Source organism: Hypanus sabinus, chromosome 4, assembly GCF_030144855.1.
Source record: "Hypanus sabinus isolate sHypSab1 chromosome 4, sHypSab1.hap1, whole genome shotgun sequence".
Lineage (NCBI taxonomy): Eukaryota > Metazoa > Chordata > Chondrichthyes > Myliobatiformes > Dasyatidae > Hypanus > Hypanus sabinus.
The window spans coordinates 88,838,336-88,856,274 of NC_082709.1; the positions used below are offsets into that span (position 1 = coordinate 88,838,336).

The window sequence follows — 17,939 nt, forward strand, 5'->3', positions numbered from 1 at the left end:
AGTTGCTGCCACATGATTGGCTGATTAGATATGTGCACTAATGAGCAGGTGTACCAATAAAGCGGCCGCACACAGGGATAAGGCAGGTAGTCTGGTTGCTCACAGCTCCAGTGACTTAGGTTAACTGTTTAATCGTATTATCTAGCTCTGTTTATATTATGAATCAGACTTATTATTGGTTTAATACTATCACAGGTACAGATAATATTAATATTGATATGTTTATTTTATTCCATATTTGTACTTCTAACTTTATTTTATATAATTCATTACTCTTTATAATAGTTGTGTGTTGCCATTTTTTGTTGCAACATCCTGACCAACACACTACAGCAAATTACTCACGCATGCACATGTATATGGCGAGTAAAGTTGTCCCTTGATACTTTTAGTGATCTTGGTGGAGAGATCAATGGGGCAGAGCACAGAGAGAAAGCCCCTGTCAACAGCCAGCTACCACATTAGAACTGTTTTATAGCTCCTGCTGACCATCACCAGCCAGTCGTTTCAAAGATCACCATATACATTTACATTTGTTTGGAATTTGCTAGGGTGTGTTGGTCAGGATACAACATGCAACAAAAGACAAGATTCAACAATTATGAGAATAAAAAAAATATAAAAATAAAGCTAGAGGTTAAAGTATGGATATGAAATAAAATGTGTATAAATATATAAATAGGCGTGCATTTACAATGCAAACAGAAGTGGTTCAATGTATATACACTGCAGTGCAGTGATGGGAGTAATAGGTGAGGGGGGTGGTGCAGGTGCATGTAACTAGAATAGTTATTCAGATTAATTGTCTGAGGAAAGAAACTTTTAAGATGGCATGAAGTTTTTGTTTTAATAGCCTTATAGTGCTTTCCAGAAGGGAGATTTTAGAAAAGGCAGGTTTGGTATATTAAGGTAGTTCAGGAGGAACAGAAAACAGAATGCAGAATATAGTTCAACATGTAAAGGTGCTGGGACAAGACAGGCAGCATCTACAGAGGGAAATGGACAGACAATAATTTAGGTCAAGACCCTTCATCTAGAATATAGATAGAGTGGACAAGGAGAGAATGTTTTGATAGTGGAAGAGTCTAGGACCAAAGGGCGCAGTCTCAGAAAAGAAGGATATCACTTTAGACCAGAGATGAGGAGGAATTTCTTCAACCAGAGGGGGTGAATCTGTGGAATTTGTTGCCAGAGACGCCTGTGGAGGCCAAGTCATTGTCTATTTAAAGTGGAGGTTGATAGGTTCTTGATAGTAAGGGTGTCAGTGTTACAGGGAGAAGGCAGGAGAATGGGGTTGAAAAGGATACTAAATTAACCATGCTGGAATGACAGAGAGACTTGATGGACTGAATGACCTAATTCTACTCCTATAATTCTGTCTTATTGTCTAATAGTCTTAATATACAGAATATAATGTTACAGTTACACAGACTGTGCAGTGCAGGTAGACAGATAAAGTGCAAGGACCATGACAAAGTAAATCAGTGCTATCTCACAAACATAAATCAATAATATTTCATAATCTAAGAGGCTATTCAGCCCATCGAGTCTTTGGTGCATTCCTGTCAATTCCATTTCCCCACTTACTTCCCTGAAATGGACAGTTGTCATCTTGGGCCGAGATCCCCAACTGTTTATTCCCTTCCATAGATGCTGCCTCACCTGATGAGTTCCTACAGCATTTTGTGTGTGTAGTTCAAGATCTCCAGCACCTGCAGAGTCACTTCTGTCTCAGTGTTCCAGTGCAGTCTGTGTGGAGTTTGCATGCTTCCCTCTAGTGCTCTGATTCCCTCCAAAGCCCCGAAGACTTGTTGATGGGAAGATGAATTGGCCTCTGTTTGTTATTTCTCATTTAGGTGGTTGGTAGGAGAATTGGGGCTAAGTTCAAGTACATCTGAGAGCAAATAAATCAAAGGGGAATAAATGGGGTATTGGGATTGATTCTTTGGGAGCTAACATAGACTCAGTAGGGAAAATGGCCTCCAATATAGAATCATAGGGTCACAGAGCACAGAAACAGGCTCTTCAACTCAACTTATCCAAACCTATCAAGTTAATCTTGTTTGCCTGCTTTTGGCCTGTGCCATTCTAAACTCCTCCAATCAATAACTTAGCTTAATATCTTTTAAATTTTATCATTGTATCTGCCTCTGGCAGCTCATTCCACAAAAGACTATGGGAGCATAAGACATAAGAACAGAATTAGGCCATTCAGGCCATCAAGCCTGCTCTGCTATTCCGTCATTCCCCTCTCAACCCATTCTTCTGTCTTCTCCCCATAACCTTTGACACCCTTACAAGAACCTTCTGTGTAAACAGTTTCTCTCAATTTCATATTAACTTTTTCCCCCTCTCAACTTAAAGGTATGCCCTCTAGCTCTTGCTTTCCCAACTCTAGGAAAAATATCTGTCTCCCTCATGGTTTGCATATCTCTTATAAAGTTGCTCTTCAGTCTCCTTCATTCCAAGGAGTAAAGCCTTAGCCTGTCCAACCTCTTCCTATAGCTCAGGCTCTTAAGTCCAGGCAGCATCCTAGTAAATCTTCCCTGTACTCTTCCCATTTTAATACTGTCTTTCCTACAACAGTTCAACCTAAACTTTACACAATACTCAAGTAATTGCTTGGTTAACTCAGCAAGTCAGGCAACATCTATGAAGGGGAATAAACAGTTCACTTTTAGGGCCAAGAACCTTCATCAGGTCTGGAAAAGATTCAGGAAAAAGCTAGCATAAGAAGGTGGGGAGAGGGGAACTAGTACGAGCTGGAAGGTGACAGGTGAGACCAGGTGATGGTCAGCTGGTGGGCTTATTCCCTTCCTTATATACTGCCCGACTTGCTGAATTCCTCTAACATGTTGTGTGGGTTTCCAGCATCTTCTGTGTTCATGATACTCAAGTGTGGTCTCACCAATGTCCTGTGCAATTGAACTGCAAGAGTGGTCTCACCAATGTTTAGAAAACTATTCTCAACCCACAGTCTCACCAATATGAAAATTGTGAGATATTCTGTGAAAAATATCAGGATATTACTGGAACTGAGAAATTACAACTATCATGAATGGATGAATCGGATAGGACTTTATAATTGAGAAAAGTTCAAAAAAAATCTAAAGCCATTAAATATAATAAACCCACGATGTGGAGGCTTTGGAGAAGGTTTACCAGAATTCTGCCTAGTTTGGAGGACATGTGCTATGAGGAACAAATTGGACAAGCTGGGGTTGAGGCTGAGTGGGGGATTTGATGGAAGTTTATATAAATTACTATTTGTGAAAAAGAGTTATGGTAGACAGACAGAAACATTTTCCTGGGCTTGAAATGTCTCGTACTGGAGGGTATATATTTAAGGTGAGAGGGAGAGAAGGAGATGTGGTGGGGGCCTGGAATGCACTGCCAGTCATGATGCAGACAGCATAGGAGTGTTTAAGAGCCTCTTACACTGGCAGATGAATATACAGTGAAGGGAGGGATATAGTCAATGTGTGGGGAAGGGGAATTACGATAAGACGTGAGTGTTTCTGCGGATGTTGGAAATCCCGAGCAACACACGCAAAATCTTGGAGGAACTCAGCAGGTTAGGCAGCATCTATAGAGGGAAACGTACAGTCAATGTTTCAGGACTCAGCATTAATGTTCTCTGCTCAAAATAAAACATAGAACAATACAGCACAGTACAGGTCCTTTGGCCCACAATGCTGTGCCCACCCTTAAACCCTGCCTCCCATATAACCCTCCACCTTAAATTCCTCCATATACCTGTCTAGTAGTCTCTTAAATTTCACTAGGGTATCTGCCTCCACCACCGACTCAGGCAGTGAATTCCACGCACCAATCACTCTCTGAGTGAAAAACCTTCCTCTAATATCCCCTTTGAACTTCCCACCCCTTACCTTAAAGCCATGTCCTCTTGTACTGAGCAGAGGTGCTCTGGAGAAGAGGCGCTGGCTGTCCACTCTATCTATTCCTCTTCATATCTTGCCTACCTCTATCATGTCTCCTCTCATCCTCCTTCTCTCCAGAGAGGAAAGTCCTAGCTCCCTTAATCTTTGATCATAATGCATACTCTCTAAACCAGGCAGCATCCTGGCAAATCTCCTCCGTACCCTTTCCAATGCTTTCACATCCTTCCTGTAGTGAGATGACCAGAACTGGATGCAGTACTCCAAGTGTGGCCTAACTAGAGTTTTATAGAGCTGCATCATTACTCCGCTACTCTTAAACTCTATCCCTCGACTTATGAAAGCTAACACTCCATAAGCTTTCTTAATTACCCTGTCTACCTGTGAGGCAGCTTTCAGGATCTGTGGACATGTACCCCCAGATCCCTCTGCTCCTCTACACTTCCAAGTATCCTGCCAGTTACTTTGTACTCTGCCTTTGTCCTTCCAAAGTGTACCACCTCCCACTTCTTGGGGTTGAACTCCATCTGCTACTTCTCAGCCCACTTCTGCATCCTATCAATGTCTCTCTGCAATCTTTAACAATCCTCTACACTATCCACAACACCACCAACCTTTGTGTCATCTGCAGACTTGCCAACCCACCATTCCGTCCCCACATCCAGGTCGTTAATAAAAATCACGAAAAGTAGAGGTCCCAGAACCGATCCTTGTGGGACACTGCTAGTCACAACCCTCCAATCCAAATATACTCCCTCCACCATGACCCTCTGCTTTCCACAGGCAAGCCAATTCTGAATCCACCTGGCCAAACTTCCCTGAATCCCACGCCTTCTGACTTTCTGAATAAGCCTACAGTGTGGAACCTTGTCAAATGCCTTACTAAAATTCTTGTAGATCACATCCACTGCACTACCCTCATCTATATGCCTGGTCACCTCCTCAAAGAACTCTATCAGGCTTGTTAGACATGATCTGCCCTGCACAAAGCGATGCTGACTGTCCCTGATCAGACCATGATTCTCTAAATGCCCATAGATTGTCTCTAATAACCTTTTCCAACAGCTTTTCCACCACAGACGTAAGGCTCACTGGTCTATAATTATCCGGATTATCCCTACTACCTTTTTTGAACAAGGGGACAACATTCGCCTCTCTCCAATCTTCCGGTACCATTCCCATGGACAACGAGGACATAAAGATCCTAGCCAGAGGCTCAGCAATCTCTTCCCTCACCTCATGGAGCAGCCTGGGGAATATTCCGTCAGGCCCCGGGGACTTGTCCGTCCTAATGTATTTTAACAACTCCAATACCTCCTCTCCCTTAATATCAACATGCTCCAGAACATCAACCTCACTCATATTGTCCTCACCATCAAGTTCCCTCTCAGTGGTGAATACCGAAGAGAAGTATTCATTGAGGACCTCGCTCACTTCCACAGCCTCCAGGCACATCTTCCCACCTTTATCTCTAATTGGTCCTGTCTTCACTCCTGTCAACCTTTTGATCTTTACATAATTGAAGAATGCCTTGGGGTTTTCCTTTACCCTACTTGCCAAGGCCTTCTTATGCCCCCTTCTTGCTCTCCTCAGTCCCTTCTCAAGCTCCTTTCTTGCTACCCTATACAGTATTCCTCAATCGACCCATCTGATCCTTGCTTCCTAAACTTCATGTATGCTGCCTTCTTCCACCTGACTAGATTCTCCACCTCACTTGTCACCCATCATTCCTTCACCCTACAGTTCTTTATCTTCCTCACCGGGACAAATTTATCCCTGACATCCTGCAACAGATCCCTAAACATTGACCACATATCCATAGTACATTTCCTTGCAAAAACATCATCCCAGTTCACACCCGCAAGTTCTAGCCTTATAGCCTCATAATTTGCCCTTCCCCAATTAAAAATTTTCCTGTCCTCTGATTCTATCCTTTCCCATGATAATGCTAAAGGCCAAGGAGTGGTGGTCACTGTCTCCTAGATGCTCACCCACTGAGAGATCTGTGACCTGACCCTGTTCGTTACCTAATACTAGATCTAATATGGCTTTCCCCCTAGTTGGCCTGTCAACATACTGTGACACGAATCCATCCTGGACACACTTGACAAACTCTGCCCCGTCTAAACCATTGGAACTAATCAGGTGCCAATCAGTATTAGGGAAGTTAAAGTCACCCATGATAACAATGCTGTTATATTTGCACCTTTCTAAAGTCTGCCTCCCAATCTGCTCCTCGATATCTCTGCTGCTACCAGGGGACTTATAGAATACCCCCAGTAGAGTAACTGCTCCCTTCCTGTGCCTGACTTCTACCCATACTGACTCAAAAGAGGATCCTGCTACATTACCCACCCTTTCTGAAGCTGTAATAGTATCCCTGACCAGTAATGCCACCCCTCCTCCCCTTTTGCCCCCTCTCTATCCCTTTTAAAGCACTGAAATCCAGAAATGTTGACTGTTTATCTCTCTCCATAGATGCCTCACTTTGTGCTTGTAGCCGTAAGATGGTTATCAATTAATCTTGCCAGGATATGAATTTTTTTTAATCGTTAGTGGTGGGAACATGGAATTCACTCCTATTGTAACCAATGAGATGAATAATATAGATGCTTTCAAAGATAACTTAGATGGGTTTGTGAGACAGAAGGGATGGAAAAAAAGTTAAAGGTGAAGGTGGAGAATATAGAATGGGGGAGGTGCGGGTAAACCTTTATTGTCACAATGTACATTGAGAAAGTGTTTTGCGTACTGTTCATGCAGATCAGATCATTACACTGTGCACTGAAGTAGAACAAGATAAAGCAGTAACAGAATGCGGATGAAGTGTAACAGTTACAGGGAAGGCACAGTGCAGGCAGCCAGTATGGTGCAAAATTGCAATGACATAGATTGTCAGGTACACAAAAATCTGTGTTAAGATCACAAGACAAGGGAGCAGAATTAGACCATTCAGCCCATCAAGTCTGCTCCATCATGAATGATTCATTGTCTGTCTCAGCCCCATTCTCCTGCCTTCTCCCAGTAACTTTCTAATCAAGAATACATCAACCTCCACTTTAAATATATCTAATGACTTGCCCTCGACAGCCTTCAGAGGCAATGAATTCCAGAGATTCACCACGCTCTGGCTAAAGAAATTCCTCTCTTCTCTTGTTTTAAACGTGCTCAGCCCTATGGTCCTAGACTCCTGCAGTATAGGAAACATCCTCTCCACATCCAGTCTATCTAGGACTTTCAATATTTATTAGGTAACAACAAGAACCCCTTCCATTCTTCTAAACTCCAGCAAATACAGGCCTAAAGTCATCAAGTTAACCCTTTTATTCCTGGATTTATTCTTGTGACTCTCCTCTGGACTACCTCCAGTGCTAGCATATCCTTTCTTAGGTAAGGGGCTCAAAATAAGTACATGAACCAAGATTCAGTGAAGGGCTTATCCAGCATATTGTTCACACATATCAGGTCAGTACACAGTGCATTGAGCTAGAAGAAGGCACATAACAGGATGCAGAATAAATTGTGGCAGCTGCAGAGAAAACACAGAGCAAGTAGGCAAAAGCTTCAAGAACATATTGAGGTAAATTAGTTCATTATTTTCCCATGTATTGTGCATATTATGTGCTAGAATGAAAAACGTCTTGCACACCGTTCATCCAGATTAATTCATGACAACAGTGTTTTGGGATAGTACAAGGTAAAACAATAACCAAGACATTGATTTTAAATTTAAAAGAGTAGAACGATTATAGCAGATGTGACGAGTAGCTTGCAACAAGTCACCACACTGCATTGCCATGTACAACCAGCACACATTAGCAAGGTCAATTGGCTCAATTTTGCGCTGTTCATTCTTTGTAAACTGCACTACAGAAAGATATTATTTTTCCCTGTTTATTCATAAGAGCAATGGTGTCTGTCGTGTATACCTGGCATCCACAACTATAACGTAGGCAGGCCCTGGTATGTATTTTTTTCAAAATAAGAGAAGTGTAACATTTTTGAAACCAAGCCAGAAAATTCTGGCTTATATCCTGTTTACTTAAACATTGCTCATTGCATTTCATGGGGGCTTGCTGATCTTCCAAAATGGCCATGCTTCAATAGTCATGCAGTGTCTGTGAGCTGCTCTTAAGTGTCCAGAGCTGCTACGTAAATTTAAATCTGCTTCATACGATCTAAGGAACCAGGAGGAAATAGTGCCAAATCATAAACACCAGATTCTGCAGATGCTGGAAATCGAGAACAACACACACAAAATGCTGGAGGAACTAGGCAGGTCAGCCAGCATCTATGGAGGGAATAAACAATCAATGTTTTGGGTCGAGACCCTTCATCAGGACTGGATAGAATGAGGAAAGAAGCCACAGCAAATTACTAACATAGGTAAATATATTTAGAAATACATTTACATGTATTAGGCTGGCAGGTGAGAGGTGAATTCAGGTGAGGGGGAAGGTGAGTGTGTGGGTAAGGAAACTGAGGTGTGATAGGTGGGAGAGGTAAAGGGCTGGAGAAGAAGGAATCTGATAGGGACAGAGAGTGGACCATATAAGAAAGGGGAGGAGGAGGGGCACTAGGGGGAGGTGATGGGCAGGTGAGGAGAACAGAAGGGGTAAAGGGAAGACAGAATGAGGAATAGAAAAAAGAGAGGAGGGGGTAAGGGGTGAAATTACCAGAAGTTAGAAAAATGAAAGTTCACGCTATCAAGTTGGAGGCTACCCAGACTGAATATGAGGTGTTGCTCCTCCAACCTGACAGTGGCCTCATCGTGGCAACAGAGAGCAGTAGTGGACTGACATGTCAGTATGGGAATGGGAAGTGAAATTAAAAAAGCTTGGCTACTGGGAAATCCTGCTTGTTGCAGACAGAACGAAGGTGCTTGACGAAACTGTCCCCAAATCTATGTCTGGTCTCATCAATGTAGAGGAGGCCACAACGGGAGCACTGGATAGTGCCAACACAGTTTATCCACTCAGTTTACTGTAGTTTCTTTCACCGTGGTAAAAGTAAGAGCTTTAAAAGAGCATTTGTAAATTAAATTTGATAAATCTGATTAGATGGTGCATGGCCAGGGGTTTCGTCACACACAGTAGCTCACTGCTCAAGCTTTCAGTTTGACTTCACATTCTGACATCTCAGTCCACTACTGCCATGACAAGACCAGACTCAGGTTGAGGAGCAGGTGACTGGTGAAACCAGGTGAGGGAGAAAGTGGCTGTGTGGAAGGGGGGGGGGGTGTGAATGATGTGTGAAACTGGGAGGGGATAGTGAAGCCAAGGTTATGTCAAACTCAGGCTGAAGAAGCAACACCTCATTCCATCTGGGTAACTTCCAGCCTGATGGCATGAACATCAGTTTCTCTAACTTCTCCCCTTCTCCCCACTTCTCCCCTTCTCCCCACTTCTCCCCTTTTCCATTCCCTATTTGGGTTACCATCTCACCCTTTCTCTTCATCTGCCCATCACCTTCCTCTGGTTATCCTTCTGCACCCTTTTCTCTCCTGGTCTACTGTCTTCTCCCATCATGTCCCTTCTTCTCCAACCTTTTACCTTTTCCACCTATCACCCCCCAGCTTCTCACTTCATTTCCCCATCCCACACTCACCCACCTTCCCCCTCCCCTGGTCTCTTTCCTGCCAACTTGTACTCTTCCTTCCTCCCTATCTTCTTATTCTGGCCTCTGTCTTCTTTCCGCCCAATCCTGAAGCATTTACTGAAATGCCGTCCAACTTGCCTAGCCTCCAACTTGTAGTTTTTATGCTTACAGTATTCACAGAGCTCAGAAAAAAGACCTTTAGCCCATTATGTCTATGTCAACCACTAAGCAGCTTTCCATGCCAATCCTGCTTAGCATCATTTTGGTCCATTGCCTTGACGATATGTATCTTATTGTTTCTTAAATACAGCAGCAGTCTCTGCTCCACCAGATCTAGGACTAGCTGCTCCCCCTACAACCATCAGGTTCTTGAACATCCCTCCCCCTACCTCAGGGCAATGATCACCTCTTGCCCTACCATGACCTTTCTCCACATCTTCTTTTTGCCCCAAGATCGTATTCTTACCTGGTCTATTTTCTCTATCTCTTCATTGTCTAGTATAATTTATGCACAATTTATATCCAAGTCAAAGTCATGTTTGCCATATGTAAGTACATGCACAGGTACATGAATGCAAAGAAATAATTTCTTGCATCTTCATCACAAGCCCAAATCGTTCATATGAAACACACAGATTAAACATGTTAAAACACAGTCTTTTCATTAAAAAACACAATTAGAACATAAAATGTCCATGCTAGTGCCAAGTGATCAAAGAGGTCATACAGTTGCCATTCTGCAAGGTTTAACATATGTTTGATATCTCTGGGCCTGTACTTGATGGAGTTCAGAGGATGAGGGGCACCTCACTGAAACCTACTGAGTACTGATGGTCGTGAATAGAGTGATGTGGAAAGATTGCTTCCATTATTAGGAGAATCGGGATCTGAGGTTGGATTCATGGCCTCGCAATTTACCTCAACATGATATTGCACTTTTTCAGTAGTTTTTACACTTTATTTTGTATTGTGGCTGTTTTACTTTATTCCTGCTCATTGTATTGTGTAATGATTTGATGTGTATGAATAGAACAGGAGTCAAGCCTTTCACTGTATCTTGGTACAAGTGACAATAATGAACCAATACCAGTCTTGGAATAAAGTAACACCCCTTAAAAACTGAGATATGGAGGAATTTCTTCAGCCTGAGCGGGTTGAATCCATGGAATGTGCTGCCAGGCGGCTGTGGAGATCGACAATGGGTGTATTTAAGGAGAGATTGATAGGTCCTTGTTACGGCCAGCAGGGAAAGGTGGAAAAATGGAGTTGACAAGTAGAAATCAGCAGAGCAGACAGTGGGCTGACTGGACTAATTCTGCTCCTACATTCTTATGGTCATATATTTCTCGATGGAATATTTTGTTCAGTTCTGGTCAACTTATTACAGGAAGGGTGTGGAAGCTTTAGAGATGGTGCAGCTGAGATTTAACAGGATGCCCCCTGGATTAGACAGCATTTCTTATGGGGCATTTCTCTGAGGAATAGAAGGTGAGAGGAGACTTGATAGAGGAGTACAAAATGATAGGAGCATAGACAGCACGGGGAGTCAGCTCCTCTTTCCCAGGATGGAGATGGCCTATACAAGGGGCATAATTTTAAAGTGATTGGAAGAACGGAAGAGGAGATGTCAGAGAGGAAGTTCTTTACAAGGAGAGTGGTGAAAGCATGGAACGTACTGTTGGGGTGGAGGAGGCCGATACATTAGAGACATTTAAGAGATTCTTAGGTAGGCACATGTGTGATATAAAGCTGGAGGGTTATGTGTGAGGGAAGGGCAAGATTAATCTTAGAGTAGGTTAAAAGTTCGGCACAACATCATGGGCCAAAGGGCCTGTACTGTGTTGTAACATTCTATGTGAAAGTAAGTTTATTATCGCAGTGCAGATACATATATATGCCACCATGCACTACCTTGAGACTTATTTTCTTGCAGGCATTTGCAGGAAAATAAAGAAATGCAATAGAATCTATGAAAATCATAAACAAAGACTGACCATCCCATGAGACAGTGGGGAGAATAGGTTACAGGGAAAACTAAAGAAGAATTAGGAGTAGGACTGTATACTACCTCATGACTGCTTCCAAGAAGACGAATCTCAAGGTTGTTTAGCGTATACATACTTTGATAATAAAAATCCTTTGAACGTTGATTGCTCTATGGGCCAGCATAGACCCAATGGGCTGAATGGCCTCCTTCTTTGTCCAAGGGAAATATAGAGCTGAGTTGCAATGGCTCCCTATTGTGGCTATCATTCAGAGTGATATTGCCCAAAGAATCAGAGGAAGGCTGAGCCACAAGAAAGCTGTAGAAGAAAGGGACCTGGGAGTACAGATCCATAATTCCTTGGAAGAGATGTCTCAGATGCTAAACAGAACTTCTGGCACATTAGCCTCCATAAATCAAAGTACTGAGTGCAGAGTTGGGTTGTTATGTTGAAGTTGTGTAAGACGCTGATGAGGCCCAATCTGAAGCATAGTGTGCAGTTCTGGTCACCGACCTACAGGAAAGTTATCAGTGAGGTTGAAAGAATACAGAGAAAATCTACAAGGATGTTGCAGGGACTTGGAGACCTGAGTTACAGGGAAAGGTTAAATACTGTAGGTTAGGACTTACAGTGTAGGAGGAGTGGGAGCTTCAAGTCAAGTCACTTTTTACTGTATTGTCATTTCGACCATAACTGCTGGTACAGTACACAGTAAAAAATGAGACGGCGTTTTCAGGACCATGGTGTTACATGAAACAGTACAAAAACTACTCTATACTACATAAAAACAACACAGAAAAAAAATACACTAGACTACAGACCTACCCAGGACTGCATAAAGTGCACAAAACAGTGCAGGAATTACAATAAATAATAAATACATACAAACAAGCTAGAGGAACTCAGCAGGTCAGGCAGCATCCGTTGAAATGAGCAGTCAACGGTCTCGGCCCAAAACGTTGACTGCTCGTTTCAACCAATGCTGCCCAACCTGCTGAGTTCCTCCAGCTTGTTTGTATGTGTTGATTTGACCACAGCATCTGCAGTGTACTTTGTGTTTACAATAAATAATAGACAAGACAATAGGCACAGTAGAGGGCAGTAAGTTGGTGTCAGTCCATACTCTGGGTATCGAGGAGTCTGATGGCTTGGGGGAAGAAACTGTTACATAGTCTGGTCGTGAGAGCCCGAATGCTTCGGTGCCTTTTCCCAGACGGCAGGAGGGAGAGGAGCTTTGATATGGACATACAAAATTCTGAGGAGTATGAATAGGATAAATGCAAGCAGGCTTTTTCCAGTGAGACTAAAGCTAGAGGTCACAGTTTAAGGATGAAAGGTAAAATATTTAAGGGGATCCTGAGGGAAATAATTTTCACCCAGGGTGCTATGAGTGTGAAATGAGCTGCCAGCAGATGTGGTGGATGCAGGTTTGATAGATGGGAGGGGTATAGAGGGTTAAAACTCAGGTGCAGGTCAATAGGTCTAAGCACAATAATAGCTTGGCACAGACTAAATGGGCCGAAGGGCTTGTTTCTGTGCTGTAGTGTTCTATGAAAGCACAAAGGAACAGAAAAAGAAAGGGCTTCTGGTTTGCCTGCAGTCTGCCTGCTCAAGCCCCCTGCTCATTGTCAATGGTCTTGAAAGGAAGAATTCCTTTTACATGAGATCTTTCACAACCTCAAAGGACTGACAGCCACTGGAACGTGTTTGGTCACTGTTGTTAATGAAGAGGCACATGCACCAATTAGTGGGTGTGTTCTCCCACAAACAGCCATGTATCATGGACATTTGACAGTAGAGAAACTGGTCGCTAAAGCAGCCCCACCCTCTGATTTTAATCTTCAATACCTCAGAGAAGCAGGGCGAGGGGAAAGGATCAAAGCTTCCTCCATTTCGGGTTCTTTGGTGTCTCAGGATTCTCGGCATTTAGTCCTCGGGGCAAATCTTAATTGTGTACAGTTTTGGTCAGCCTGTTACAGGAAAGATGTCATTAGGCTGGAAAGATAGCAAAGTTTCAAGGGCCTGAATTAAGGGAGAGGTTGGGCAGTCTAGGGCTTTGCCTCTCGAGTGTATAGCAGCAGATTGAAAGGTGACCTTACAGAGGTCTGTACAACCACAAGGATGAACATGCACATTCTCCCTGGAAAAGGTCGTCAAAAACCCGAGGGCACAAGTTTAAAATAAGATGGGAAAGAGGATAATCTCCTCTCCTCTTTTTCCATTCCCTGCTCCTGTTTTCCTCTCAGCCCTTCTCTTTACCTGCCCATCACCTCCTTTCTTCCTTTATTCAATGGTCCATTCTCCTATTAGATTCCACTTGCCTTTTACTACAGCCACCTATTACCCCCAGCTTCCTACTTCATTCCTCCCTCCCCCACCCATCCACCTAGCTTCACTTACCACCTGCCAGTCCATACTCCATCTCCTCCCCACACTTTATTATTACGGCTTCTTCCCATTTCCTTCTCAGTCCTGATGAATGGTCTTGGCTCGAAGTGCTGACCGTTTATTTCCTCCATAGGTGCTGCCTAACCTGCGGAGTTCCATGAACATTGTCAAGATTTCCAGCATCTACAAAATCTGGTGTTTACAATTTAAAAGAGAACTAAAGGGCAACCTCTCCATGTAGAGAGTGGTGGGCATTTAGAACAAGCTGCCAGGGAAAATGGTGAGGCAGGTACAATAATGGCATTTGGGTAAGTGCATGAACAGGAAAGGTTAAGAGGGCTATGGGCCATGTGCGGGCAAATGTGGGATTATTTAAAACAGAGGTTGATGGGTACTTCATTAGTAAGGGCATCAAGGTCATGGGGAGAAGGCAGGAGAATGGGGTTGAGAGGGAACATAAATCAGCCATTCTTCGAAAGGCGGAGCAGACTCAATGGGCTGATTTAAGTGTTTTATGCTTTATGGAATTATGCTGACCTTGGAGAGCGTCCAGAGAAGGTTCATCAGAGTGATCCTGGGAATGAAAGGGTTAATGTATCAGGATCATTTGATGGCTCTGGGCCTGCACTCGTTGGAGTTTAGAAGAATGAGGGGTGAGATTGAAGAAACCTGTTGAATGTTGAAAGGACAAGACAGAGTGAACACGGAGAGAATATTTCTTATAGTATGGGAGTCTAGGACCACAGGGCTCAGCTTCAGAATAGAAGGATGTCTGTTGAGAACAGAGATGGAGGAATTTCTTTAGCCAGAGGGTGGTGAATCTGTGGAATTCATTGCCACAGACGGCTGCGGAAGCCAAGTCATTGGGTATACTTAAAGTGCAGGTTGCTAAGTTCTTGATTAGTAAGGTGTCAAAGATTAGTGGAGAAGGCAGGAGAATGGGGTTGAGAGGGATAATAAATCAGTCATGATGGAATGGCAAAGCAACCTTGGTGGGCTGAATGGCCTAATTCTACTCCCATTTCCAATGGTCTTATGGAATCTTGGTCAGCATGGACAAGTTGGGCCGAAGGGCCAGTTTCACACAATATTATTCTATGACTAATGAAAGGACATTAAAACCTTACGCAAGGCAGCTTGCAGTAAATATGTAGGTGAGGTGAGGTCTCTGTTGAAACAGCGTGACAATTCCTTGCCTGTAGCAATTAGAAAAGAATTCTTCAGTCTGGATTTATCTTGCCAATCTATCAGTCTCTATTTTTGTCTCCCCCCTTCCCTTCCCACCCCTCTCTCTTCACCCCCGCCCCCCTTCAACAACAGGCAGTGAAGAATTACCTGAGAACTGAGTGCAAATGCCATGGGCTGTCTGGCTCTTGCAACCTCAGAACCTGCTGGAAAAAGATGCCCAGTCTCCGAGAGATTGGGAACAGGCTGCTCGACCGCTTCAATGGGGCCTTCAAGGTGATGGGGGGCAATGATGGGAAGACCCTGATCCCAGTCGGCCAGAACATCAAGACCCCCGACAAGCTCGACTTAGTCTACTCGGCCAACTCGCCTGACTTCTGCCTGCCCAACCGCAAGACGGGCTCGCCTGGCACCAGGGGAAGGGTGTGCAACAGCACAGCACTGGACCTGAGTGGCTGTGACCTGCTGTGCTGCGGGAGGGGCTACAGAGATCAGACCGTGGTCCTGGAGGAGAACTGCCTGTGCCGATTCCACTGGTGCTGCGTGGTGCAATGCAAGAAATGCACCGTCCACAGCCAACTCAGCCTCTGCTTGTGACTGGGGTGGAGGTGGGCTAGTAAGAGTTTGGAAGGCCAAAGGGTAGAAGTGGTTGTGGAGCACCACCCTCGCCGAATCTCCCCACTCCTTACCCTCTCACCCGAAGTTGAGACAATGCGGGAGGAAGTCACTGGGCCCATTGGCCCACCCGGCCCCATTCACTCCCGCCATTGGGCATCCAACTTCTCCATCCTCAGGGCACGCTTGGGGGCCAATCCAAATCCAGCAGACTCTTCCTTTTCTTCATGGGTGACCCTTGACCTTCCACGGTGCCTTCCCCATAACTCACAATTCTTACCATATGCAAAAGTGTTTAAAGGATGTTAATTAAAGTCTTTTTTGATTGCCCTAGTGATTTTTTTTCTTTATCCCATGGGACTTCACTTCCCATTGGCTCCTGGACTCGATTCCTTGACATCTCAGGTAACAAGCATGTTCTGATTTAAAAGTCAATTTTGTCCTTACGTTGTGAAATACACACTAAAGGATAGAGTGGACATGGAGAGGGTGTTTCCTATAGTTGGGGAGTATAGGACCAGATGGTACAGCCTCAGAAAAGAGGCTCGTCCATTTAGAACAGAGATGAGGAAGAATTTCTTTAGTCAGAGAGTGGTGAATCTGTGGAACTCACTGCCACAGACAGCTGTGGAAACCATGTCACTGAGTGTATTTAAAGTGGAAGTTGGTATGTTATTGATTAGTCAGAGCATCAAAGATTATGGGGAGAAAGCAGAAGAATTGGGTTGAGAAGATAGTAAATCTGCCATAATGGATGGCAGAACAGACTTGAAGGGTTGAATGGCCTAATTCTACTCCTTTGTCTTCCTGTCTAAAAATCCTTCCATGCAGTAATCACACCTCTGCAGTATCAGATACTGATAAGAAAGAACAATTGCTAAATAGAGTCAAAGAGTCAATGATCAACACAGCACAGAAAAATGACCTTTGGCCCATATTGTCCTTGCTAGTCTCATCTTCTGTCTATTTCCATCTACCTGCACCCAACCATATCTCTCCATACGTCTCCCATCCATGTACCTATCAAAATTTCTCTTAAATGTTGCAATCAAACCTATATCCACCACTTCCACTAGAAGCTCTTTCTACACTCTCTGAGTGAAGAAACTCCCTCCTTGGTTACCTTAAATATTTCACTTTTCACCTTTAAGCTATGACCAACCTGAGCGGAAAAAGCCTGCAGATGTTCAGCAAACTATACCCCTTATAATTGTGCGTACCTTTATAAGATCTCTGTTGGTTCTCCTGTGCTCCAGGGAATAAAGTTCTAACCTATTCAGACTTTCCTGTAACTCACGTTCTCAGGTCTCAGAAACGTCCTTGTAAATTTGGAGAGAGAGTGAGAGAGAGATGGGGGAAGAGAGAAAGAGGGTGAAGAGAGAGAGAGAGAGAAGGGGAAGAGGGAGAGGAGGAGGAGGTGGAAATGGGGGAAGAGACAGACGGGTAAGGAAAGGGGAGAGAGAGAGAGACAGAGAGAAAAAGTGAGAAGGAGAGGAAACTAACGTTGCCACTTCTGGAAACAAACTAACAGACTCATGTCAGACTTATGAACTTACAAATATGACAGGGGTTATTCATGAGTGTGGTTGTCCCCACATCAGGAGACAGACTGTACCACGAGACTCCAAACCATCTTGGAGGTAGGCAAACCTTCTGAGCTGCAGTGTGAGAGGATTTGCAGAGATTGCTGCCTGTAAGACTGAGGAAATTTGAGAGCAGCGAGAAAGGTTTCAGGATGGGCTGGGGTTTCTCGTCCAAAGGTGGGACCACACACCTCATTCCACAGCCAAAGAGGAGCGAGCATTACCAGAGAAGAGAACTGGACATGTTTGCAACAACTGCGGTGTTGGATAAACAGTGATCCCCTGGAAGGTGTGTGGGAGTAGTGGATCTGGGTCTAAGTGGATCTGGGTGGGTTTTACCAGCTCTGGAAACTGCTGCCCCTGATCTGTCCTCCCGGCTGAGTGAGCAGTCTAAGCATTAGTGCCCGATCTCAAAGGGAGAGCGAATGTTGAATTCTTTCACTCTGACAAGGCAGGAACTGCACTAGTGAGTGGGATGGTTCACAAGACATATTCATTTGATAATGAGACAAAAAGGTCGATTGTTCCTGGTATCAGGATGTGTTTGAGAGTGCGCAAATTTCTTCTTCAATTCCGCACTCTGACCTCACTCCTTACTTCTCCTCACCTATCTCTGGTACCCCATCTCCTTTGCTTTTTCTCATGGTCCACTCTCCTCTCCTATCGGATCAGATTCCTTCTTCTTC

At 44.0% G+C, this 17,939-nt stretch overlaps 1 protein-coding gene across 1 annotated transcript in view; it reads left to right on the top strand.

Moving 5' to 3' along the window:
• wnt6b (wingless-type MMTV integration site family, member 6b) overlaps positions 1 to 16,000 on the top strand; it is a 261,944-nt gene extending 245,944 nt beyond the window's left edge. The window contains exon 4 of the mRNA XM_059967633.1: positions 15,191 to 16,000. Within this exon, the coding sequence (XP_059823616.1) occupies positions 15,191 to 15,652 (462 nt within the window). The 3' untranslated portion in view covers positions 15,653 to 16,000. The remainder of the gene's footprint in view (positions 1 to 15,190) is intronic.
• Positions 16,001 to 17,939: the final 1,939 nt, after the last annotated feature.